The sequence below is a fragment of the Fusarium solani genome, assembly GCF_023522795.1.
Source record: "Fusarium solani strain SB1 chromosome Unknown bctg00000007, whole genome shotgun sequence".
Classification (NCBI taxonomy): domain Eukaryota; kingdom Fungi; phylum Ascomycota; class Sordariomycetes; order Hypocreales; family Nectriaceae; genus Fusarium; species Fusarium solani.
In genome coordinates, this window is record NW_027072150.1 from 383,822 (window position 1) to 408,996 (window position 25,175).

The window sequence follows — 25,175 nt, forward strand, 5'->3', positions numbered from 1 at the left end:
AAGCTCATCGGCTTTCTTTTTCATGTATCATCAGTGATTTTGCTCTATATGGTCGCCATGACTGCCCAAAGCAGCATCGCTGTCAGGGCGATGGCCACCCGCAATGCGACTTCCGCCGACCAGCGTGACGACACAAAAGGCGGTGATACGACAAGTCAAGTTGTCGGAACATCCCTGAACGACGCGTATCGGGCAGGCAAGGAAGCCTCGCCCAGATTGCAACCTTCGCGACTGGAGGCTCTCCCTCCTGAGCTGAGATTAAGACTCCTCTTGTCCATGCCAGATCTACAAACTCTCCGCTCCCTCGTTCACGCTTCTCCAACACTACATGCCCAGTACCGGCATAGCCGAGATAGGATTCTTCGAGCTTTTATAGGCCGTGAACTCGATGGATTTCTTGTCGATGCGTACGCCACTCAAATGTCTCGGCCACATGAGCTAGGTTCACCACGGACCAACGAGAAGATTGTCGAGTTTACCGACACCTATGGCAATTGGCTATCTGCCCCAGAGTCATCTCCAGACTTGAACTCGATAGAACCCGAAAGACTCCGTTCCATGTCAGCGTTCTACTTGTCGGTCGCCCAGCCCTTGGCTCACCAATACTGTGAATGGGCACTTGGAAACTTCATACCGGCTATCTTGGACTTTGTAGCCATGACAAACCCCAAACCAACAGCAGAGGCCCTTGGTATTAATGACTTGAACCCCCAACGAAGCGAACTGATACGAGTTTTCCGTGCCATCTATCGGTACGAGACATACTACAACCTCTTCGGATGCAACGAGGGCAAACGTGAAGGTGCGCCGTTCACCGGGGACTGGACGAACCACCTCTTGTTATATCGTTTCGAGCCTTGGGAAGCTGAGGCCGTGGCATGCATTCACGCTTTCATCGATGATAAATATAAAAAACTTTTAGAGCGGTCCAAGGATAACTTGAGCCCTCCGAATGTCAGGTTTACGTTGGAGAACGGAGTTTACCGCTACGACGAACCCTTTCGTCTCCTAGCCGAGGTCAACGGTAAGCACTGACCCAAACGTTGAGGCTCAGTCTCAAGGTGAGCAGCTACTAATCCGAGATATCAGACTATTTGGAGGGCATGCTCTCGCGCGGACTACGTACAACAGTACAACTATTGGCGACTCATGACGACGAGGGGCTTGTTGTCAAGGTGCGGCAATGTCTTCGTCGTAGTAGAAACCAAGACAGCACTCTAAAAGATGCCCTGAGCGAAGACGCCCAGAGTAGCAGAAGATACGAACTAGATGTCCCTCCGGACCCCAGGGACGAGATCGCGAGGAATAGGCATTGTATGGATTTTACTGGTGATGCTGTGCCACCGACTGAGCCGCCATTAGGATGGGTGCAACTGTGGGGTGAGGGATATGCTAATATCTACGGAGAATATGTTCCAAAATCTGTGCAGCGATGGGGCTATGTTATGTGGAACAAGGAGCGCTGGGACTTTCCGATAAGGCACGGGCTTCTAGAGCGGTGGTGTCAATGGCCCTCTGATGATCTTGAGGTGGGCTACATGCACTACGCCTGGAGACCATGGTAAAAAAAACAATAGCAACTATTACAGATCATTCAAGGCACTTGGCTCGGTGACGACTAATAACACAGCTGTTGCAGCAGGTGTCGAGTAATGGAGACAGACAAATATCACCTGTTAACAACATCGCTGCCAACAGATCAAGCTCAGATTCAAGTTCAAGTCTGCCTTTTTGCTAATGCTCCAAACCTTCCGCCAGACGTTGCCGTGTGGAGCCGGTTGAAGCTGTGGGAATGCCCTCGGGAACCACTCTGTGGAGTGCCGATGAAGTTGGACTTCAAGCTGGCGTTGGCCTCAGTGATTTAAAAATCAGGCACAAGACATTCTTAGAGATCTATATCTGCTACAATTATTACCATGTCTTCTCAAAGTCTAGTCAACAGGGTTGCTATAGTCACTGGTGCCTCTCGGGGCATCGGTGCGGCCATCGCCCGTGAGCTCTCCAACAGAGGTGCTCGTGTAATCATCAACTACCCTACCCCAGCCGAAAAAGATGAGGCCGAAGCCGTGAGACAGGGCCTCGCCTCACCTGAGAATGCCACTATCGCCGAGGCAGACCTGTCAACCCGCGAGGGACCAGCATTGCTCGCCGCAGCTGCTGCTAAAGCACATGGGAATCGTATCGATATCCTCGTCAACAACGCAGCGATTGGTCCCATGATTCCATTCGACTCGCCCGACAATGAAGCCCTAAACGCAGCCTGGGACAAGACAATAAATCTCAACTGCCGAGGAACGTACTTCCTCACCCGCGCCGTGCTGCCATATCTCACCAAGACAAATTCACGCATCATCAACATCACATCCGACAATGCCCGAGACCCTCAACACAACTCAAGCATCTACGCGGGCACAAAAGGGATGATCGAAACTTTCACACGCTCCTGGGCTCGAGACTTGCCACGCAAGTACGGATGCACCGTCAACAGCGTCGCGCCGGGGCCAACCTCTACAGAGGCGATGAAGAGCTTCCCGAAGGAGTTTCATGAGAAGTTAAAACCTGTGCTTGATAGGATGCCGATTGCTTCTCGGATGGGCACACCGGAGGAGGTGGCTTGGGTGGTTGCCATGCTGGCTGAGGAGGGTGCGTCGTGGGTGAATGGGCAGATTGTTTCTGTTAGTGGAGGCTCTGTTTTGTCTTAAGCGGCGATAACAGAAATCACGCCATCCAATCACAAGGTGGTTCCCAGCAGGTCCATAGACGATGCCACACAGAGGTTGACGGGTGAATGGAAGGCGGAATTGTTCCATGAGGCTTCTTTTTGGCTCGGAAGGATTAAGCGATCTAGATCGAGCTTCACAAGGATCGAATGCCACACCCATCCGTCCGATTTGCTCAATAACTTGACGTGTCAAGTCTCACGCTGCATGACAGTCCATCGCCTATACAGATCGGGCAGCTGCTCAATTCACCAGCAGCGTGGAATGCCTAGAATCTTTCCACCATGGCAACACAAAAGACCCTTCTCTTCTTCCTCCAATAGACATTGCAGATTCAAAAGTCATCATATCTCGTCCAATGACGTGCCAGCCTAACCGCTGGATCATCAGACGGTGATAGTGCATGAAATACTAGTGGACGCTTATCTGCATTGCCAAGTCTACCAAGATACCACTCGTGTTCATGCGGGGTAATATCAAGACACTCTATTCCAGTTAAGAATGGCACCATGAACCCTGCAAGCTCGGGACCAAGATATGTATCAACGGACGACTCGGAGACAACTAACTAAACTTGACCAAGGACCGACGCGCCGTGTCTCAAACGGGAAGGTCAGCCCGTTTCACATATACACCGACACGGGGCAAACTCACCTTCTGAAAGCAGCCCGTACTTTTGTTACATAGGCTCGCTGATCGGCGACGGATGTCACCTAACTAGTCGGGCAGGTGTTTCCAGCAACGCGAGGCTGTAGCACGTGCCGAGAGACTGTTCTGGAATGCCAAGATGGTAGTGCCGTGGTGGGACTGAATCGTGAGGTGTACTATATAAGAGGGAACGCCCGCCTATATCTGCAATACTCGAGCACTCGTTGTCCTCTCGAGCATCATGAAGTTCCTTTATACCCTCGGGCTCTTGGCACCCCTGGCCGCCGCCAAGGTTTCGTATGATGGCTACAAGGCTTTCAGCATTGATGCTGGAAAAGACCACGATGCCGTGGACACTATCCTGAAGGATCTCAAGTTTGTCTCTCTGAGCTGTGAGAGCAACCACAAGACTCTCGAGGTGGCTATTGCTCCTGAGAGTCTTAAGGCCTTTGAGGCTCTTGACCTCAATGTCACTGTCATCAGCGAGGATCTGGGTGCTGAGTTTGCTGTTGAGGGAAAGTTTGAGGAATACGATCGTGAGTCAAGACAGAAGATTAACCACTCACTTAGCTAATGGTATCGCAGGCCCCATGAGGCTCTCGGCCTCCCTTGCCGCGCTGCCTGACATTTCATACTTCAACTCGTATCACACGTTTGATCAGCATCTGCAGTTCCTCACTGATCTTCAGGCTTCCTTCCCCAGCAACTCTGAAGTCTTTACTGCGGGAACCTCTGTTGAGAACAGAGCTATCCGGGGTATTCACCTCTGGGGCTCCAGCGGCAAGGGAAAGAAGCCTGCCATTGTGTGGCACGGAACTGTGCATGCTCGCGAGTGGATTAGTGCTCCGGTAAGTAGTCTTGTCTTGGGGAGGGTGCTATGGCTGACTTTTTAGACTGTTGAATACTTGACCTACAAGATCATCGATGGTTATCAGAAGAACGACGCCACTATCCGCAAGACACTCGACAACTACGATATCTATGTCCTCCCCATCGTGAACCCCGATGGTGAGAAACCCTGAAAGCACATAAAAGGCCTCGCTAACTTCCCCAGGCTTCGTCTACACCACCACCAACAACCGTCTCTGGCGCAAGAACCGTCAGAGACGCTCCGGCCAATCCTGCGTCGGCACCGACATCAACCGCAACTGGCCCTATCAGTGGAACGTCCCCGGCGGTTCATCCACCGACCCCTGCGAGGATACCTACCGCGGCCTTGCAGCTGGTGACACCCCCGAGAACCGAGTGCTCGTCAACCACACCAGGACCATCGCCGAGAGCACGGGCATCAAGTTCTTTGTTGACTGGCACTCGTACAGCCAGCTTATTCTTCTGCCGTATGGATACAGCTGTTCCGCTACTGCTAGCAACTTGAGCAAGCAGATGAGTCTCGCCGGTGGCGTTGCCAGCGCCATCCGGGGCGTCAACGGTCTCTCATTCCGATACGGACCAACCTGCTCGACCATCTACCAGACCGCAGGAGGCAGCAATGACTGGGCGCAAGACGTTGCCAAGGCTGAGCTCGCTTGGGCTTTTGAGCTGCGACCGGCGAGTGCCAGCGCCGGTGGTTTCACTGTTCCGCCTAGCAACATTGTGCCTTCTGGTGAGGAGATTTGGGCGGGCATTAAGTATCTGTTTGCGAATTTCTAGGTGGAATGTTTGATGAAGTAACTTGACATGTCTTTCTTTTGTACTTCACAAGGCTTTTGTGGCCACAACATAGTTTCCTAGATATAACCTAAGTAAACAACTTTAAGCGTAATGCTGCATCCACTAGACCTCTCTATCAAGATCTCAAAGCCATCAACTTTTCGACGGACCAACAGCTGTCGCATACACCTTTGAACCCGCGTCCTTGCCAGAATCGGTATCATCCGAAGCTTCTTCATTCTGCACTGGAGTATTTCCTCTCGTTTCCTCCTCATCCCTTGTTCCAATCTTTTTCTTTGCCCTGATAAGATTGGCATTAGCATCAAAACCCTGGAAGGGTAGGAGGGATATGCATACTCTTTGCGCTTGATATACTGGTTCAAAACATGAGTCGAAGCAATAAGTGCCAACGCACAGCCAAGACAGAACGAAAAGCCCTTTGGATATGAAGGTGCTTCGACAGTCGGAAAGGTAAGCAATGGAGTCCAAGCCGTTGAAGACTGCGCAATAATAGTGATCAAGACGAGAGTAAACGACCGTTCTTCTGGAGAGTCGCGAAGCAAGGTATTCACCCATCCATGGAAAACGCTGGATAAAGCGTTAGACCAGTACATGGTTGAAAAGGCAAACCACTTGGCTGCCTCAGGGATGTTCCAAACGACCAACATGATCAAGCCGATGGCGTTGATTGTCGAGGCCACGGTCATTGCCCAGGCTGGTCCGAGGATGAGATCGGAGGCGAAGCAGGCGACGAGGTTATACAAAATACCCAAGGCTGGCGCGATGGTACCTAGCTCGTTGACTTTGGCCGGGCTGTACTTGTTCAGACTCTTGATCCATAGGAGAAAGCTTCCTGTACTCTTATGGATTCCAGCATTCCAAAAGAGAACATCGACGAGAATGACAGTCCAAAACTGAGGACTCAAAAAGATCTTTTTCAAATGTCCAACCTTGAAAGTACCATGCGTAACATGGCCACTACTCTCAAGTCGTCGCTTAGCAATCTCAATATCCTTGTCGTTGAGGATCCAACGGTTCGGCTGGTCGATGGTGCCAGGAAGGAGAAAGTAGCCGAGTATGCCAATGGGAAAGGTAATCAGGGCACAGATGATGTACATCCATCGCCAGCCGGCTAAACCGTTGACGCCCTCGAGTCGGTGGGAGGCTCCGGATGCGACTAGACCGGCGGTTAGAGTACCGAGGTTGAGGCCGACATAGAAGATGCCGCCACGTCGTGCGATTTCGTGGCCGCGATACCAAGAGCCTAGGCGAAAGGTCAGTATGTACGACAAAATGGCGGTTTCGGCGAAGCCGCATACCGAATACGTAGTGCATGGCCGGGAAGAAGGCAGCCTGTAGCGTATCTTGTCAGCATCAGAATGACCCCGAAGGTAGAAGACATACCTCGAAGAAGCCAACCATGAACCTATAAGCAGCAGCTTCGGCAAACGAGTGTGTGCGATACTGCAGAAGCGTAAAAACTCCCCACATGATATCCATGAATGGAATGGTCCAATACATGGGGATGTATGTAAAGAGGAACATGAAGGGCAGCATGCCGACGACTGCTCCCACGGTGTACATAGTCTGCAGCTGGACCAGTTCATTTCCGTAGAAATTCAAGTCCTCCTTCATGCCGGCGACGTAGGCATTGTCTATCAAGGTCAGCAGTGGTTCAAGACTGATGTTAGTAGTGTAATGCATACTCAGGTTTGCTTGGTCAATGTACTTGACCCAATAGGCGAGAACGGCATAGGGCACCACGATAAGGTCGAGTTTGATGATGAACTTTCGCTCCTCGGGCGTGTCATCGTCGGCATACCACTGAATCTTCCACCACTGCTTCCTAGGCACCGTAGAGTCCAACATCTTGACAGCGGGACAGTCCTAGTCGGGTCGATGCCTCAATCCAGCTCAAGAGCAAGCAGGCCAGTCCGTATAATAGTGCCTCGAAACGGCCGATATCGCTTTATATCTCGACCCTCCCATATCCAGAGCACGTCAAAACACTTCGGCCTCCCGCCATCTCTAACCAGAGTTTTTCCGCGGCGATGAAACGGTAGACAAGGTATTTGACTCTTCCCCGGCGAGATAGTGGAACTAGAGGCATCGGCGTCGTGCCGACAGCGGGGAAAAGATCGAAACGGGAGATTTTCACAAGCACGTAATTAATCCCAGTAATGGTGGATCGTCTCTATTGGGCAGTGAGAAGGTGGGATATTCGACACGTTCCCTACTCTCGGTGAAAAGAATCAGACCCTGAAGATAGAAAGAGGCGGATAATAACGCTTTGGTATCAAAATGGCCCTATCCGTGATAAAGCCGTCCGGCTGGTGGTGTCGGCATTCAGTTTTGCTGCCGTAGTTGTTCGCACGACAGGCATGGGGCATCTCGCGTCATCTAGATATAGCCCGATTTTTACTATTGGAGTAATTTTCATCTAAGGGTCCCATCCCTCCTTGTAATGATCGGTGACTTATCATCTTTACGTTCGGATGTTTGTTTCCAGAAGGAAACCACAGGATCCTTCTGAGGGTCCTACGGAATGGAAAGCAAAGTCGTTACGACTCTTCAGGCACTCGTGACGTCAAGTGGAGTCTCTAGGTGTCATTGATGAACACCAAACTGCTGCCAAACGGCAAACGGGCAAGGATCGACTGAGCCTGGGACAGATTACAGTGTTCCTGAGGATTTAAGCATAGTTAATAAGGATTTACGCTAAGATTCCGCGTGGAAGCCATTAGTCAAGCTTAAAATCACGTTTGCATGAGTCGTTGTCTGGACCTGGATGATGCGATTCAGGCTGCAGGGTATGTTGTTATAGCATTGTTTTCAAAGTCATGGACCACGTTCTGAGCCTAGACTCAAATAAAAAGGTCCTCGGTAAGTTTAAGATAGTATAAGGCATCTCTTATCTAGCTATTAAAAGGATTCAATGCACAATCGCAACATTTACAGCGTGAGGTAGGAGAGGAGAGCCCCAAAGGGCGCCAAAGGTTAACAAGACAAATGTGGAAAATGAACATGTTCACCGTGGATGGTTCTATTCAGCTTCCATATACATAACCAAGAAAAACTACAAAATTCACCTGGGCATATACAATCAATAGCTAGTCAGTCTTTATGCTCCAACAAGTCCTGCTCGACTACAACACTGGCCCTGTGCCAAGAGAATAGCCCCAAGCCCGAGGCGCAGTGAGACAGGGCGTCAGTTCATCAACCAATCATTCAGTTTCGCCAACTTGGATACTCCTAGAGCCCAATAGGCCCTCCAGAATGTACAAGGTAAGGATTGAGATATTCTCATCTTTTACCACACATTCAATACGGCCTCGATCCATCAGGTGTGACTGGAATGCTCAGATGAGATTAGTCATCGGTCAGAACCCTCCTGCCCGCATGATGAGCCAATGAAACACGTGCACCCCGCGCAAACATTCTTCCAGGGTTCTCCTCGATGGATCACGGTTCCGTCGCTTGACACTAATATCTGACCTGTTCAACTTCAGAAGCCGCTTACTCCGAACAACTTGAGCTTTTATCCCTCAAACATCATCCCTCTCCTCATCTGGAACAATGGCATCTCTCGAACTCACCCCAGAGCTGTCTGAGCTCTTCTCCAAGATCGAGAACAACTTCAAGACGACCAACCTCGGAGAACATCGCTGGTATCTCCTCGTCATTGCCTGCCTCTCTGCCAGTCCGGATCCGGAAGCATCCGCAGCTCTGTACCTCTACCTCACACGCCAAGAAGCCTACCAGACCAGCGAGTCTAGACAAGCCCTCGTGAGACGACTTCGCGAGGCTCTGGTCAAGACCATCTGCCTCGTAGGCGTGTGCAAGCCTATTGAGGCCATCCTCGCAATCGCAAAGGTCGAGAAGCCCGAGGACCGAGATTTCAGCAGAACCCGACAAGACTGGCAGGCTGATGACGCCAACCACGAGCGGGCCGTGAATTGGTTCAAGCAGTTGTACACGCGTAACGCCACCGACACGCTCGGTCTGTTTGACGCACACAAGGATTTCTCGTGGATCTCGACAGAGATTACGTACGGGTTGTATCTCTCGGATCGTCAGGTTCTCGACGACACGGATACGCAGATGGTTGTTTTGCCTGCCATCATGAGTCAGAATCTCCGCCTTGAGACGCATTGGCATATCCGGGGAACGCGACGGATTGGTGTGAGCAAGGAGGATACTCAGGTTATTTGCGATAGTGTGAGGGCTGTGTCGGAGTTTTTTGGGATCAAGTTGAACAGGGTGCCTACGGTGGATGAGGTTGAGCCTGATGTCTAGGCTTGCGAGGTGGGGCCTGGACTTGGTAGGATGAGAGAGTGAGGCCAGGTAGAGAAGTCTATCGTGGCATGATGTCACAAGGAGTGGAACTAGACGTGTCAAGGCTAAATCAAGACATGACTCACGAGTGGCTATTGCATCTTGATATAGCCCCCACGCAACAACAAAATGAGAAGCGTAATGACATTCAAGAGGTGAACTAGACCGCACAGCAGTGTGTTCGGAGAGGTAAAAGAACACAATCAATTTTTATTCTCCAATCTAGATTAATCCGACAGCCGTGATTCAATATACAATTTTCCCATAAATGCTCCAATCTTCAATCTGCAATTTTCCTTCTCATCCCACCCTTGCACCGCCAACACCGAAAGCATACATAATGAGCCCAACTCCAACGCCATTAGTTTTGGTTCTGAGGTGAGGGTGTCATTGTTTGGCTTTCGAAACTCGCAGTGGTAAAACTCTCGTCAAAGCATCCTTGCTCAGATGCCTGGGTCTGAGGCTGGGAACGAGTCGATCGAAGCACGGGCTGAGCCTGTAACTGAGGATATTGGGCAAGACCGGAATTCAGATACTGGAGGTTGCCAACTCCCATGCCTCCAGGCATACCGTACAAGTGGAGGCCTGATACTGAGGTTGCCATGGGTTGAGATGTAGAGGCTTGGTAGTTGGCAGGCCAAAAGTTCTGTTGTCGAGGCTGAATCGGTAGCATTGAGTATGGCACCAACATCTGTATTCCGTACTGATCCTGGAACAAATATCCCAATCCTGGAACAGGAGCCATTCTTGCTGCAGTCAAGAGAATGGGGGTTCCCGACTGCTGCAAAGGTGAAAGGTTGAAGCCTTGGCCGCTACCCCCAACAATGGGTTCGGGGCCGGAAGGAAGCTGGGTTTCTTGTTGCTGGGATGACTTGCGCTTGGACTTGGTGGCCTCTGTGGCTCGTCCTCTCTTGCCGGGGGTGTTTCGCACCATCTCTGGGTTGGCCATGTCGGTAATGGAGTTTAACATGATCCTTTTGGGGGCGGGACCAACATTGGTATCGCCGTGCTGAGCGTTGTCCTGCTCGCTTTCATCCTAAGCAGGTTAGCATGTCGTAGATGGCTAACGTAGGGCAGGCTCTTACCTCATGATCCTGGGTTGGTCGGGCAGCCAATGGAGCCATGATTGCGACTGGGGTTCTGCGAGGTGTCGCGCCTGACGAAGAACGCCGATGACGCTTGGTGGCAAAAGCACCACGACGAGTATCAGCCATTCTTACTAGGCCTTCTCGCTCCAAAGAAACATGACAGACTCAAGTCAAAGGACAATAAGAATAGGGGCGACGTCAAGTAATAGCCAACCCCCAATTGTGTAAACGAAACTCAGCCATTGTTTGGTTCGAATCTAGCGGTCAAGATTTTGGTCATTTTCTCCGGCTTTCAAACGCTGCGTTTGATGCTTCGACGGTCGAGGATGCGTTTGGACTTGACTCCACCGCGGGAGGCTGCACTGGTTAAGATGGGGCACGGATGTAAGCGTCAGGGATGCCAAGACGTCGAGGCGGCTGACCGAGGGAAACGCAAGGCTTGAAAGGCATTCTTGTTTCTTTTCATGTCAGAATAGCCAGCCTACTGTTTAATACTCTTGGTGCTGCATGATGAGTGTTTATGTAGACCATCTAGTCTCAACAGGACGGGTAATGCTTGTAGGGTATATCTTCCAAGTCTAGCACTCATTTGTTATTTTCATCTATTACATTGTGACAATGAATGCGTATTATCTATTTCTGGGCATAGCCTTTCCTCTCTTATTTTGTATTACCCGCAACCTTTCCGCAGCACCTAGTCCCCCGGGATTAGGTACGACAAGGGTTGGGTTGACCTGGCTCAGCGCCACATGTCGCAAGCCCATGTGTGTCTATCCGTTCAATAGAAACGTGGCCTTATCTCAGTACTTGGATCTCAGCCAAATGTCATCTGCCAGATGCAAAGAGGCGCCGTGGCAGTCGGACGCTAGCGGATGCGTGGGGCCGAGCCCGGTTTCGCCAGCTCCACCTCCGGATGCCGTGGTCTCGGACCGTGGCATCGGCTTGTCCAAGTTTCAGGAGATTACAAAGTGTTTGATTGAGTGTCAGCTGCAAGACCTGGAACGAGGCCCCGGCCACAGATGGTGAGATTAACGGGTTGATGAGTGGAAATGAATACCCTGAATCCCACATGAGCCAGCGTGCAGTGTCCTATGAACAATCCCGGCAGTGGTCAAGCATAACCAAGACCCTATGTGACCAACACTTTAATCCATTGCGATCAAGGCCTTGATCACAGTCGCGACTAAATTGCGGACAATGGACCTTACTAAGGAAATGGTTTGAAAAGGCATGCTGCTTTGTCGCGTTGTCTACCGCTGCTTGACCAGCCCTCACCGTGAAGATGGACGCGACGGTATTGGGACGTTTTCTCTATGCTTCCACACCGACAGCCTGCCAGCAAACACTCTCGACTGCGATGCCGTATACGTACCTAAGGAGATGCAGGTACCTCAACGACTCGCTTAACATTGCCATTCACGAATGCCCCCTGCAGCAACCCGTGCGACCGAGGACGCCACAGCGCAGCTATGCCTTAGTGTACGGAAGTCATTTGACATAGCAAACAATTAGGTCTTCGGTGGTGAAGGGCATTTACTAAACCTGCTAGTTATTCTAGCCTAGTTTTCCTCTCTTTCGCACTAGACTAATGTTATATTTAAGGCTTTAAATATAATATGATCATTATACTTATAACTATAAGATTTTTTAAAGTATATTTTAATTAATTATTAAGCTTTTTAAAAGGTTTTTATTTTTTAATACTTAATGTTGTAAGGATTATAAATCTTAGCGATCCACCCTAGCACTAATATATACCTGGAACCCTACTGGTTTAACAAACCAGTAATTTTTAGTAACCCATGGTTTATTCCCTCGAAGCTTGAAGTCGAACTCATGCAACAACCGTGGAACCATCTTGGAGATCTCTAACGTGGAGATGTGTCTTCCGATACATGTTCGGGACCCCAAGCCAAACTGGAAACTGGTCAGAAGCCGCCGCAACTTTCAATCAATCTTTGATACTCACGGGCATCCAGTGTCGGTTCATTTTCGATAGCTGATCCGCATCCGCAGTCAACCAGCGTTCTGGTCTGAACGAGTTGGCGTCTTGGCCAAATATTGCTGGGTTGTAATGCTCAACCCAACTGTTGATACCTACGATGGTCTGTTTCGGTGATTAGCGTGATCCCTTGGCGGAAAGCAGATACTTTCTCACCCCGCCTGGGAAGAATTTCCCGCTGATTATAGCTCCTCCCTCAGGCACAACTCTCTCGATCGGTAAGCCGGTTGCCGGATGCATCCTGAGGGCTTCTTTAATAACTGCCTGAAGGTACGGAAGGCCAAGACTGTCTTGGAAGTTGATACTCGTCGCAGGACCAGTCTTCTTGGAAAAGAATCCGTCAATCTCCTCTCGGAGAATTCGCAACTTGTCTGGGTTGCGGAGAAGGTGATAGAGAATGGAGCTAAGGCTTATCGCCGTAGTATCCGAGCCTGCGACCATGTTCGCCACGCAGCCGGCAAGGACGTGATACTGCGTAAATGAGGAGTTGTCCGCTGTGTTCTTGGCAATGAACTTGGAAAGAAAATCCATGGTACCATGGTGTTCAGAGCCACTATCGAGGTCATCAGTGACTATCGCCTTTGGATTAGACTGATGATCTGCCAGACACTGCTTGGTGAACTCGACGATATATTGCCGACCTGTGCCGCGTTTTCCGAGCCGGTTCCTGATGGGTGCGAGGTACTGATGCAGAGACGAGTATACACCGACCTCGGTCGCGTAGTACAGATGATTTTCAAGGTTTTTAATGATATCTCCGACATCTTGACCGTGATCAAGGAAGCCAAGTCTCTTTGAGTAAGTGATCATTCCAATCACGTCAAAGGCGTAGCATTGGAACCAATGTCCCATGTCAACAGGTTCAGCAGTGCCCTGCCGACTACTCATCTCCGACAGTTTCTGCAGAAACAGACTTGTGCACTCGTCGACATAGTGCTCGTAGTTGACTAGTGAAGACATGCTATACATGTTCTGGTAGAGCCGCCTGTTGGCGCTGTGACGTTTCTCATCGCGGTCCGAGAAGATGGACCATTTGTGCGGATTCGGATCGCCCCAGGAATCATACCAGGACGACTTGAGGAAAGCGCAGCCATGTCCGTAGATGACCTTGGCAGCGAGGGGATCGCAAATGCTATATCTCTTTGGACCATAACGGACGATTGGGCCTGTTGCTTGGCGTTAGTTGCGAAACATGCAACCTAGCAAAGCGGCTTACCGTGTTTCTGATGGAGAGCGACGTTGTCACGCTCGAATTGACCTCTGTCGATTCGCCAAGCGTACCAAAGATCCGTGAATCGTGCTAGCCAAGGCCCAGGGACTGACGCCAATGGGGATGCCCAGATTTGATAAAGCCTGATCAGCAGCTGGACTGCGAGAAGAAGGGCAGGGGCCAAGAGGAGAAGATAAGGATGCATTGCAATCTCTATCAATGGCCCAGATACGGCTCGTAATTGCGAAGTATCTCGATATATCTGGGTATCCAATGCTTATCTGGGTGGGATGATATGAAGAATTCCTGAATCAGCCTAAGGCGCTAGCAAGAGGTCAGAATTTGTTATGACAGATTTCGGCTGGTTAGCGGATCTAGAACCGGAACTGCGTCATCTCCACAGATACTGGAGTTTAAGATTATGTAGCTGGAATCCGAGGCATTCGCCGTTTCACCCCGCATCTCAAAAGCTCACGGACGACCTCGGCCGCGAAGCCGAACCAATAGTATGAACCCCTGCGATTCTTATCCGAGATGCTACGAAGCCAGCTCTGGGCATGATGGATCATGCGTCTGTGGCCGGTCTTGGTTATCGCAGTATCCGGAAGTCTGTTGTTGCTTGCAGCCGCTGACGGGCGTTTTTTCCATCTTCAGCCTTCACGGAGTTCTCGGCCGGTACCACCCAAAGTGTCGAGGCGGGAGCTAAAACTTAAACACGCAATATTCATGCAATTGTCTTACCACGCAATGCTATCATCGCTTCAGCCTAGAATTGCAGAGAACAGCAAACCAAACCATCATGCAGAGCACTCTCCCAGCATCATGGTACCGCGAGCCAAGCTTCTACCAGCTTGAGCGACGGGCCATATTCAGCAAATCATGGATACTGATCTCCCATTCCTGCCAGTTCAACGAGCCTGGAAAGTACGCTCGTTATGAAATGGCCGGCTACCCCTTCTTCATCATCCGGGACCGAGCCGGCAGCATCAACGCGTTTCTCAACGTGTGTCGCCATAGGGCGTTCCCGATTGTGCATGAAGACGCGGGGAAGGCCATGGTGCTTTCATGCAAATACCACGGTATGAGTGGACTTGAAGTTTCTGGAGCCTCGACTGACTTTGGCAGGATGGTCATACAGTATGAACGGAAACCTGGCCAAGGCCCCCCGGTTTGACCAGGTTGAAGGCTTCAAGAAGGATGACTACAAACTGTACAAGGTGCACACCCATATCGATGATCTTGGGTTCCTCTGGGTCAACCTAGATGCTGCTGAGAAGCCAACTCTGAGCTGGGAAGAGCAGTTCGGCGGCGTGGACAAGCAGCCAAGGCTGAGCAACTTTGACATGAGCAACTACGAGTACGATCACACTTGGTCGATGGAGGGCAAGTTTAACTGGAAGACTCTGATTGAGAACTACAACGAGGTTTGTGCACCGGTTGGGCCTTCAGTCGTTCAATCTACTGATGGGAATCAATAGTGCTACCATTGCCCTACCGCTCATCCTGGCCTTGCACCATTCTTTCGGGGTAACAGGCAGATGGTGTACGGTTGCCATAAGTACTGGGTTGAGCACCTCGGCGGAAAGGGCGAAGAGCGTTCAAGTTCAGTCAGCCCTACCTACATGTTCCCAAATGCCTCAGTCACATTGACGTAAGACTCTGAGCTCCCTGACAATATTCCAACTAACACTCTTCAGACCCATCTTCTTCTACATGATGTCCATTGTCCCAACCTCAGCTACAACCAGCCTGATGCGCTACGAGGTCTACCGTGCCAAGAACGCAACGCAGGAGCAGCTGCAGGAAAAGCTCGACTTCTTCGCCCAGGTCGAGGGAGAGGACAAGTGGCTCGCCAACGGATCCCAGGCCAACCTGAATAGCGACACGTACACCACCGGGCCGTTCCATCCTGATGTCGAGCAGGGGGTCACGTATGTCACGGAGCTGGTGAAGAAGATGTTGCATGATCATTTTGACGAGGAGAAGAAGCGCGGTCAGGAGTGGTGGCCTGCTCGCAGGGCTCTTGTTCAGTCATCTTCTGAGGAGGATGAGGCGTTTTGCCGTGGTGTTTGTGGGCACTCTGTCCTGAACGGAAATAATGCTCCGGAAGGGTTATCGTGGTGATTGATTCATTCCATTATGAAGTTTTTCTTGATTCACCTTAAATTTCATTGCTTGACATAAGAGCGTTGTTATTCATTCTTTCTTTATCATGTCATAATACAAGCATTCTAGATCTGTACGATTATGCCCCTAAGGGCATTCAACCGTACCAGTGTCGTCACGAGCTGCTCTCTGTGTTCGAGATACTCAATCTGCTTCAAAACATAGTGAGATATGTCATGCAGTCAATTATTTAGTGGTGTTCTCAGCAATACTCAGGAGGTCTTGAAGGTCGACCCCATTACATTTTTTCCTCATGTGGCTTTGGAGTAACCTTACTACCCTTCAGACCAAGCCAAGACACCTCTCAATGTAAAGAAGCAGCCTAGGTCTATACCAGGTGAGAATTGAATTCAGTGCTACGTGTCTCATCCTCATTTACCAACTATCAGACAAGCTTTGCTTGTTTCAAACCAGCGATACCTCCTTACCCTTACCGCTCTATCCGCCTTGTTCTTGCCATCACGAAAAACCTGTCCTTCCATCATACGAATTCCCAATGGTCTAACTCTTTGAGTGTGCGATGGGCATGTCAAGAGACACCGACTGAGCGCTCTCAAAAGTGACCTTGGTCTCGGCGTCGAACGCTCGAAGCTCCGAGCGCGCATTCTCAGCCCCTTCTTTGACAAGGCTGGCAATCTTCTCAGACCTTGGCAAAAAGCGCACTTTGAAAGGCACCGGGCGATTGACTTGCGAGACGGTGTACGCGTCTGGATCGAGAGTGACCTCCACTCCCTGTTCATTTGTTAGCCGGTAATCCGCGGATTATTACAATATGCTCACATTTTCATCCAGCCCAGGGCGGATGTGGAACGTCCACAGCAAAGAGACAATGGTAAAGTATAGACTCTGCTGCGCCAATGCCTCTCCGCTGCACACTCGCCTGCCCCAGCCAAACGCATTATGCCCTCTCTTGTTCGGGTAAGCTGGCCGGTCGAATCCATCAAGAAACCTTTCCGGCCAGAACCTCTGAGGCTGGGGATACTCGCGCGGGTTGCGTGAGATGGCGTAGAGATTGCCGATGATAGCTGTTCCCTTTGGAATGAGGAATCCGTTGTAGACATCATCCTCAGTCGGGGCGTGGGGAGGACCGCCGAGGGCAAAGGCAGGCCGCCACCGCAGTGTTTCGTTGATGATGGCCGCCAGATAGGGGAGATTCTCCTGGTCGGACCAATCTGGATAGCGTTCGTGGCCAATCACGCCATCTATCTCCTCCTGTGCCTTGCGTTGAACGTCCGGGTTGAGGCACATGGCCAGGACAAACGTCAACATTGTACTCGTCGTGGTATCAACTCCAGCACCAATGAAGTTGCCAGTCAGATTTGAAATCTCGACCTTGCTGAGACCATGTTCTTCCTTCTCCCTCAGCAGCCTCTTTGCAAAGTTATCCTGTGCAGCCGCAGCGCCCTCGACGGACAAGGCGTAGAAGTATTTGTTGGAGGTATCGGCAAGCTTCCTCAGCTGGTTCGGAAGCGCGTTGAGCCATGGAGGCATCAAGGCAAGGATGGGAATGGCCTCGGTGTAAGTCTTTCCCGGGAAGCCGAGATTGGCACTTCCGACAAATGCCTGGGCCACTTTGAGGACAGTGTCAGATTCACTGCTGATCCGACGGCCCCAGGCGATGACGGATACGATGGACACGGTGAACCGCAGGGCACCCTCGACGAATCTTCCGGGGTCGTTGAGACATTCGTTGATGAGAAGCTTGGACTCGTTTGCTTGAACAGATCGGTATGTTTGGACGATCTGGGCATTTGCAGCGGAGTGCTAATGGTCGGATTAGTATCATCTTGCTAGCTAGTGCTGATAAGGACCGCAACTCACAGTGAGTCTCCGGTGCAGTCGCCACTGCTCCCCGTAGGCCAAGCCAGCTTGATTGAACTTGCTCAACCCAAAGATCTTGCCAGTGAGTGTCTTGACTGCTCGTGATGAGTAAATGTTTGCCAGCTTGTCGCACAGATTCGACATGGACCAAGCATCGTTGCAAATGGTGACAGGGGTATGTCCATCCCAGATAGTGATGATGGGACTCTGGTACTTGAACGACCACTCTTCGAATTTCTTCCACTGTCTGCTGCTGGGGATGTGAAAGATGTTGCCAAACAAGGGCAGCGGGAATGGGCCTGGCGCCATGCGTCGTCTGAGCCGGAGGACGCGTACGTAGTCGACGAGAACCCAGATCACACCGTAGGCAATGACGGCCGCAGCCACAACAAGAAGGAAGATAAATATCAACATGATTGCCTCTTTGGTCAATGTAGTAAGCTAATTAAAGGTGTGATAGCTCTGAGGGTGGAAGCAGCAAAGCGAAGCGTCCACTATATGTTGAGCTTCGTTCACGACCAAGGAGCGAATGTCACCAGAGGCATCAATTGACTACTACTGTAACTAATCGGCCGGAGTAAGCCTATCTCCAGCCGGCAGGATTGGCCAGGCCTACTGATACGGAGGCAGCAATGAGGGGGGGTTTGCCCTCGGGAAATCTGACGGGGTGGGACTCTCTCGGGTTTTGGGGTTTGTCGCAACCTACCCCGCCGGCCGAGGATCCGACCCCGGGTTCGTCTTGAGATAAGGAAGATGTGGGAGATTTCCAAGGAGATGATACCCTTCCAATATAGAATTTTGGGATGATCCAAGGTCACATTTGACAAGACAATTTGGCGAAAGGAGGACAAGTATTTTCCAGGAACAAATATTAGCAACTCTTCAGTCTTTCGGATTGATAAATCTAGCTAGGCCTATTCCGTAACTAATATCACGCATTCCATCTATCCGTGAGAGCGGCTAACTACTTGTCCTTCTTCTCGAGATACTTCTTCGGCACTCGAAGCGTGGCATAGTTTGACATGGCATCCAAGTGCTCCTTGTCCGAAATGGGCCTGCCCTCCTGCACATACGTGCCCAAAAGCTTGAAGTAGTTGATGTAGTACGCCGGAGTGTACGTGTTGAAGAACTTGACCTCCTGGTCCGTCGGGTTGCTGAAGGTGTGGGGAGCCCGGGTTGGGACAGTCACGTAGTCCCCCTCGTGGGCGTCGATGATGTCCTCGGTGCCGTCCGCCTTGGGAAGATGGTAGCGAATTGTGCCCTTGGTTGTCAGAAAGGTCTCGTCGTGCATCTCGTGCCAGTGGGCCGGTGGGCCCTTGAGTCTGGGGGGAGAGTGAACTCGGCCGCTCCGATGCGGTTGTCTTTACCCGACGAGTCACGGGTCAGCTTCTTCCTGTTGGGGCTGGCCGCACTCACCTGTGCGAGACCCATCTTCCAGCACGCGGCAGGTGATGAGCCCCAGCTTGATGATGTCGCCGGCTTTGGCTGGCACGAAGTTTACCGGGGTGCCATCGGTGGGGATATCGCGGCCGGGGCCAAGTTCGACATCATCATCAATGGGTTCAATAGCAGAAGTCTGTGGCGACATGATAAGATGTTTGGGCAGCTAGCAAGAAATAAGTTTGTCTTTGCAAGATACAGAATTACAGGTACATCAAGGTTACCATAAAAGGGGCCTTCTTTTCAATCCTAGCATCGCTTTCAGTCATCAACAGGGTGGAGACTCGACCCCGGACTCGTCCCCCGAGTTTTGCGGGGGAACGTGGCTTCACGATCCTCGGCCGCGTCTTCCACTGAATGCGGAATGTCCGAGGCTCTCCGTTGAACACGAGCCGCGGGCCATGCTCGTACTTCCGTGTCAAGGCGCTAGACAGCCCTGGGACAACAGATGACAACATGTCGTGCTCCTTATGAACCCTTGTGTTTATGAGATCCATGATTGACAACCTTGAATAAGATCCGCAGTTTGAAGTCTTAGAATTCCTTCCAGTTCTCAAGAAAGACTCTCACAGAACCGTACAATGTATTACGAACCTGGAAACATCCCCCACGGCCTCCCCCGTGACCCCTTCAAGGCATGCGTCGTCCCCCGCCCCATCGGCTGGATCTCCACCATCTCCGGCACAGACCCGGACACGCACAACATCGCGCCCTACTCGCAGTTCAACAACCTCACCTTCGACCCGCCATACGTCATGTTCTCGGCCAACCAGAAGCCCGACTCGCAGCGCAAGGACACGGTCCGCAACGCCGAGCTCACGGGCAAGTTCTGCTGGAACCTGGCCACCTGGGACCTCCGCGAGGCCGTCAACATCTCGGCGCAGCAGGTCGACTACGGCGTGGACGAGTTTGAGCGCGCGGGGCTCGAGAAGGAGTACAGCCGCGCGCTGCCGGGTGATCCTGTGCCGATGGTCAAGAACAGCCCCGTCAAGTTTGAGTGTGTCTACCACACAACTCTGCGGCTGCCTGCTAGGCCGCCGATGGGGACGGTTGACGTCGTCATCGGTAGGGTGATTGCGGTGCATATCCGGGACGATGTCTTGACCGATGGCAAGTTGGATGTTTCCAAGACGCACCCTATTGCTCGATGCGGGTATTTTCAGTATGCGGTGATTCGGGAGACGTTTGAGATGATTATTCCGGGTATGGATGAGGCAACGCACGCGGGGTTGGAGGGGAGCAGTAAGATACATCAGAAGATTCAAGATGTTCACCTATGAGAGAGTCAGTAATTAAGAGAGTTAGACATCATTTGAATGCTTAGATGATTCTTTGCTTGATTTTGGTGTGATTGGCAAGCTCTCCAGTACATGAATAAGCCCCCTGAACCCCTTCAACCCTTTTTATTACTACATGGCTATTCATTTACCTGCAGTCTTGAGAAGGTGGAAAGGGATAATTCTCTTGTTTCTCGTACGGAGGTTAGAGTAGTTAAATACCCGATGAGAGGTTTAACCTTTCATGATGATGTAGCTAGGTATGAGTCTCCTACTGCAGGCGGCAGAAGGTTAAAAAAAAATAAGAAAAAGGCCACTATGTTAGCATTGGGATATAATGCTATGATGTGTTGACAATGTGTTCTTTATTATAGTTGAAGCCCGGCCCTTGATGCGTTAACTGAGCCACAAGATCGGCTATTCATTTACTATTATTCGGTGATCCCAGTAGTGCACCAAGATGCAGAAAACCACTTGGTACATGTTCAATTTCAACCACACCCCGCCATTCATCAGAAAACATCGTCGAGGAACGAAAAGTCCTGTACGCCTCCAAAGTCATCAACAGAAAACTGGCCATCTATCATCATCTGATCCGGGTCTGGGAGTGGATCTGGTATACCACCCATGGAGAAATCCGGCATCGTGTGAGTATATGCCTGACGCCATGGACTCTGTATCATATCAGTGAGTTGCAGAGCCAGTGACGAGACATCCGTGGTAGCCGGTGGAGGGACAGCCGCATTTGGTTCAACTGATCTGATAGGGGGCTGCTGCTGCCGACCATGTGGCTGCTGTGGTTGTGTTTCCTGTCTGGGATAACTTGCGGTAGCCGATGAAGTATGTATCATTGGCACAGCCGATGAGGATGACGCCACGGAGCCTCTGAAGGATGCCCGCCTCAAGTTATTCGCATTCCGCGAGCCTCGTCTAGCCCGCTTGCTCAAAGCCTCCCGCCGTGCCGAGCGCGCCTTTTCCAGCAACCTAATGATGGACCGCCACTGCTGAGGTTTCCTGCCATTCAGCAGCGAAGCGGGATGCTCCCACCGCAGCACGATGGCCTTTTCAACCGCTTCCCACGCTCGACGCGAGTGTCTGCAGAACGGATCCATCTGCAGCCAGACGAGGACGAGCGAGAATGCATGCCATTGCGTGTAGGAGCTAAAAAGCCAGAGCCACGGGCGCGTACGCGGATCGGTCCGCAGTTTGTAGTTGAGTTCCATGACCTCGACTGCGACGAGGAAGAGCCTCTCGTGTGTGGCTTCTGGCATGGTTCTCACGTCGTGTAGCGGGTTGCATCCGTGCAGTCTGACTTTGTGGAAGAGCATCCTGGTAAGGATGACAGTAGTCTGAACCTCGCATCTCAGCACGTTTCGTTTATAGTGCCGCGACCTAAAAACTCACCCAGTGAAATGCGTTTGTCGGAGAACATTCTCGAAGAAAGCGCTCTGAGAAATTCGACTCGCAAGCCTCGATCCAATCAGCCCGCTCCTGCGGTGTAAGTTCCGCATACGCTTTCCCTGTAGCTCCGCACAGTCTTCTCGAGTCAGCCATACAGCGATACATGCTGGTGATCTGGCAGCGGGCTAGCGTGAAGGTCATCTCTGTGATGCGTCTTGCTTCAGGCGGGTACTCTGCCATCGCGGGATATATCTGTGCGTCGTCTAGGTTCCGGGGTGGGTTGGTGTCAGAGCTGCTCATCTCAAGCCTGTGCCAACAAGTTAGAATGAGGCACCGGAAAATTCAACCTGGGACGTGCCGTGCTTACAAGTTGTATTCTCCAGAGTAAGCCTCCGCAGACGGTGCATCCAAAATGGCAATTTGCCACCAAAGCCTGCGCCGCATCTCCACCTCATATATCGACAGCCCAACGAAACTATCCTCTCTGTGCAGCCCAAAGGTCTGGGCCAGCCGAACAGCCAGGCCTGACAGCTTCCAAGACAATCGGGGTTCGTGATGCTGGAGAAACACGAGGTACAGAGCCAGGGCCTGCAGCGGGCGGATGTCGCCAGTGTGGATGAGCAAGGCGCTGGCAAATAGTCCCTCAAGTTCCTCCCTCAAACGGGATAGGACCTGTGCCTGCCCGTTGCCAAAGATCACGACGCATTCTTCCTCGCTCAGGCTGGTCACCGCTCCGTAGTAGGCCGCCAAAAGGTTGCACTGCATACCGTCGGCCGAGCTCGGTGAATGCCATCCCAGAACAGCCTGCTCCAGCGACGGAAGATGCAACAACTTGGTCAACGGCTCCACCCTTTCTTTGTATATGCCCCAAAGATGCATTTTCTGGACAACCAAAATTTGCATAACTCGTTCTTTGGAGTTGGCCAGTGTCCCCGGACAGCGACCTGTCGGGGCTCTTTGCATGTCGCTCTGATCTTGATGGGTGTCGTTGTCGTCTGTATCTGACTGGGAGCCACTACTGATCTGTAGACCATTAGACATGTTTCAAGCAGGGGTTTTGCGAGCTCTTACCTCGGTGCTTCCGTCGTCCCAGAACCACCGCCTCACGTATATGTCTTTGCCGTGGTCGCGGACAATCTTGCCCGGGCTCTCGCTGTGGCTCGACACTGCACTAGGGGTTTTACCAGTTGCTTCCTGTGCCTCGCCCTGATGCTCAGCTCCAGCTGAGCTCTCTTGGATGTAAGGCTCAGGCTGAATCTCAGTCGCTGCTCCTTCCTGAGCAGCAGTGGGAACCACAGGCTGCAGAGGTTCCGTTTGGCCGTCCCCATCAGAGAACTGATTGGAAGGCAAAGAAGCCTCAGCCGTCTCGGACTCCTTGGGCTCCAGTGTCTGCACAGCCTTCTCAAGTCTCTGCAGCATCTCAAAAAGCTCCGGTGCCATCCCGGCCTGAGCCCGGTTCGCGATGCCGACGGGGAACACGCACTCGTTTCCAGCCTTGACGCAGCTGGTGCATGGCTTCTGCTTGTCGCACTTGACCTTTCGCTTGCTACACATCAAGCATGAGCGCCGTTTTCTGCCGGCATTGCTGGTGTGTGTTGGAGCTGTGTTGGTGGCAGAGGCGCTCGCTGTCGAGGGCATCTGCTTGTCCGCCATGTTGCTTTGATTCGTGTCGTGACCTAACCCTGGTTCCACGAGACTGAGGATGGTGGTGTATGAAGCCCGATCTAGGCGATCGCGCTACTGATTAGACTTCCGGGACCCCGGCCGAGGGGTTTACAGACGCTATTCGAGATCGAGGAGACCAAATTTACAGGGATTGGCCCGTCGGCCGAGGCCGCCGAGCAGCATTGTGGTGATCGAGACTAGACTCCACTATCTATCACATCACCAAGAAGGTGAACAGCCGGGAAAATAATCGGAAATAAGTATGACGTCGTGCTATATCATGTCTCATGATGGCAGCAATTCCAATACGCGCTCTGCCAATCGCTAATTCCTGACTAGGAGCACGTTACCATCTCGATTACCTATACGAGCTTGCCATTATGAAACTCAAATGCGAAGGCACAGTCGATTCTCTGACACAGGGCCTCCCATCTGGGCTTCCAGGAGTAGTGCTTGCTGCTTTCAGTAAAGACGGTACGGCCCCCGTAAACTGCGATTAAGCCTCAACTCACATATCTATCTAGAGACTTTCTACACCGTAGCTAGAGGCCAGCTCAAAGAAGAAAAGGGTCAGCAAATCACCCTCGACAGCACCTTCTGGGGCTTCTCCTGCACCAAGCTGCTCACCACGATCGCCGTGCTACAATGCGTTGAGAAGGGCTTGATTGGTCTGGACGACCCGGTTGGCAGCGTGCTGCCAGAACTTGAGAATCCGGATATCATCAAGGCCAAGCCCGATGGACTTTTTGAGCTCGTGCCGGCCAAAAACAAAATAACCCTGCGCCATCTGGTAACTCACACAAGCGGCCTCTCCTACGACGCCATGCACCCGATACTGGTAGCATGGAGAAACTCCAGGGGGGAACGTCCTTTGGTGATGAGCGGCAAGGTGGCCGAGGCCTTTACCCTGCCTCTTCTCTTCGAGCCTGGGAGCAGCTGGGTTTACGGTTCAGGTCTCGACTGGGTTGGCGTGCTGGTGGAGAGACTCAACGGTAACACGAAACTGGCCACCTACATGCAAGACAACCTGTTCAAGTCTCTTGGATTACGAAGCTCGACCTTCCATCCATCTACGAGACCAGACATCCTGACAAATCTGGCCCAGATGTGGCATCGGGCCGATACGGGAGAGCTGTCACCGATTCCGTCCCCGTATCCGCTAGATGCACAAGATGATAGCGGCGGTATGGGGCTCATAACGTCCACTTCGGACTTCATCGCCATTCTGCAAGATCTTTTGAAGGAGAAGCCCGTCCTCCTCAAGCCGGACTCTGTGGCAGCCATGTTTACCACTCAGTTTGAGACCGGAACACGTCAATATGAGGGACTTGTGGGACAAGAGGTGCGCTCCGTATCCACCGGTGATGGTCCGCTTCACTAACGACTGCCGACAGTCCCTGCACAAGCAATTAACCGGAGACGACACGGGTCATCCCGAGGTGGCATTTGGCCTGGGTGGTTTGGTTGTTCAGGGGAATGTGCCCAATCTCCCGTCCAAGACGCTCACCTGGAATGGAATGCCCAATATTGGCTGGTTTGTGAACCGGGATAGAGGTCTGGGCGCCGTTTACGTGAGCCAAGTGCTTCCTGCGGGTGATGCAAAGAGCGCGGGGCTTCTAGGGGAGTTCTGGAGAGAGATCTGGAGCAAACATGGAAGGTCTTGAGTATGGGACTGCAGTGAAACCGGCATGTATTGATATCAAATCAAGATATATATTTAGATGGCACTGATAGCACACACACTTGACTTCT

The 25,175-nt window shown here is 51.6% G+C and overlaps 13 protein-coding genes across 13 annotated transcripts; 7 read left to right on the plus strand and 6 right to left on the minus strand.

Annotated features, from left to right (window-relative positions):
* Positions 1–57: 57 nt before the first annotated feature.
* MRS44_010921 (uncharacterized protein) lies at positions 58–1,565 on the plus strand (the record flags this gene model as incomplete). Its single annotated transcript, XM_046269024.2, has 2 exons — positions 58–1,024; positions 1,090–1,565. 2 exons carry the CDS (start codon positions 58–60, stop codon positions 1,563–1,565), a joined length of 1,443 nt encoding a protein of 480 aa, XP_046135432.2.
* A 351-nt stretch (positions 1,566–1,916) lies between these two features.
* Positions 1,917–2,702, plus strand: MRS44_010922 (uncharacterized protein; the record flags this gene model as incomplete). Its single annotated transcript, XM_046270761.1, has 1 exon — positions 1,917–2,702. One exon carries the CDS (start codon positions 1,917–1,919, stop codon positions 2,700–2,702), a length of 786 nt encoding a protein of 261 aa, XP_046135431.1.
* A 907-nt stretch (positions 2,703–3,609) lies between these two features.
* Positions 3,610–5,018, plus strand: MRS44_010923 (uncharacterized protein; the record flags this gene model as incomplete). The annotated part of the gene is made up of 4 exons (XM_046272681.2): positions 3,610–3,904; positions 3,954–4,216; positions 4,262–4,376; positions 4,423–5,018. 4 exons carry the CDS (start codon positions 3,610–3,612, stop codon positions 5,016–5,018), a joined length of 1,269 nt encoding a protein of 422 aa, XP_046135430.1.
* Positions 5,019–5,171: 153 nt separating this feature from the next.
* MRS44_010924 (uncharacterized protein) lies at positions 5,172–6,887 on the minus strand (the record flags this gene model as incomplete). The annotated part of the gene is made up of 5 exons (XM_065619526.1): positions 5,172–5,319; positions 5,376–6,282; positions 6,338–6,371; positions 6,423–6,673; positions 6,725–6,887. 5 exons carry the CDS (start codon positions 6,885–6,887, stop codon positions 5,172–5,174), a joined length of 1,503 nt encoding a protein of 500 aa, XP_065475598.1.
* A 1,707-nt stretch (positions 6,888–8,594) lies between these two features.
* On the plus strand, positions 8,595–9,314 carry MRS44_010925 (uncharacterized protein; the record flags this gene model as incomplete). The annotated part of the gene is made up of 1 exon (XM_046275824.2): positions 8,595–9,314. One exon carries the CDS (start codon positions 8,595–8,597, stop codon positions 9,312–9,314), a length of 720 nt encoding a protein of 239 aa, XP_046135428.1.
* A 400-nt stretch (positions 9,315–9,714) lies between these two features.
* MRS44_010926 (uncharacterized protein) lies at positions 9,715–10,477 on the minus strand (the record flags this gene model as incomplete). The annotated part of the gene is made up of 2 exons (XM_046283454.2): positions 9,715–10,389; positions 10,439–10,477. 2 exons carry the CDS (start codon positions 10,475–10,477, stop codon positions 9,715–9,717), a joined length of 714 nt encoding a protein of 237 aa, XP_046135427.2.
* Positions 10,478–12,000: 1,523 nt separating this feature from the next.
* Positions 12,001–13,858, minus strand: MRS44_010927 (uncharacterized protein; the record flags this gene model as incomplete). Its single annotated transcript, XM_065619527.1, has 4 exons — positions 12,001–12,021; positions 12,411–12,548; positions 12,600–13,609; positions 13,660–13,858. The coding sequence occupies 4 exons, from the start codon at positions 13,856–13,858 to the stop codon at positions 12,001–12,003; spliced, it is 1,368 nt and encodes a 455-aa protein (XP_065475599.1).
* A 594-nt stretch (positions 13,859–14,452) lies between these two features.
* MRS44_010928 (uncharacterized protein) lies at positions 14,453–15,777 on the plus strand (the record flags this gene model as incomplete). The annotated part of the gene is made up of 4 exons (XM_046272680.2): positions 14,453–14,732; positions 14,779–15,077; positions 15,132–15,304; positions 15,351–15,777. The coding sequence occupies 4 exons, from the start codon at positions 14,453–14,455 to the stop codon at positions 15,775–15,777; spliced, it is 1,179 nt and encodes a 392-aa protein (XP_046135425.2).
* Positions 15,778–16,320: 543 nt separating this feature from the next.
* On the minus strand, positions 16,321–18,054 carry MRS44_010929 (uncharacterized protein; the record flags this gene model as incomplete). The annotated part of the gene is made up of 3 exons (XM_046278455.2): positions 16,321–16,551; positions 16,600–17,583; positions 17,641–18,054. 3 exons carry the CDS (start codon positions 18,052–18,054, stop codon positions 16,321–16,323), a joined length of 1,629 nt encoding a protein of 542 aa, XP_046135424.2.
* Positions 18,055–18,604: 550 nt separating this feature from the next.
* On the minus strand, positions 18,605–19,228 carry MRS44_010930 (uncharacterized protein; the record flags this gene model as incomplete). The annotated part of the gene is made up of 2 exons (XM_065619528.1): positions 18,605–18,962; positions 19,020–19,228. 2 exons carry the CDS (start codon positions 19,226–19,228, stop codon positions 18,605–18,607), a joined length of 567 nt encoding a protein of 188 aa, XP_065475600.1.
* Positions 19,229–19,661: 433 nt separating this feature from the next.
* MRS44_010931 (uncharacterized protein) lies at positions 19,662–20,360 on the plus strand (the record flags this gene model as incomplete). The annotated part of the gene is made up of 1 exon (XM_046279425.2): positions 19,662–20,360. One exon carries the CDS (start codon positions 19,662–19,664, stop codon positions 20,358–20,360), a length of 699 nt encoding a protein of 232 aa, XP_046135422.1.
* A 509-nt stretch (positions 20,361–20,869) lies between these two features.
* MRS44_010932 (uncharacterized protein) lies at positions 20,870–23,411 on the minus strand (the record flags this gene model as incomplete). Its single annotated transcript, XM_046283452.2, has 4 exons — positions 20,870–21,706; positions 21,762–22,065; positions 22,126–22,781; positions 22,830–23,411. 4 exons carry the CDS (start codon positions 23,409–23,411, stop codon positions 20,870–20,872), a joined length of 2,379 nt encoding a protein of 792 aa, XP_046135421.2.
* A 392-nt stretch (positions 23,412–23,803) lies between these two features.
* Positions 23,804–25,087, plus strand: MRS44_010933 (uncharacterized protein; the record flags this gene model as incomplete). Its single annotated transcript, XM_065619529.1, has 3 exons — positions 23,804–23,897; positions 23,948–24,765; positions 24,818–25,087. 3 exons carry the CDS (start codon positions 23,804–23,806, stop codon positions 25,085–25,087), a joined length of 1,182 nt encoding a protein of 393 aa, XP_065475601.1.
* Positions 25,088–25,175: the final 88 nt, after the last annotated feature.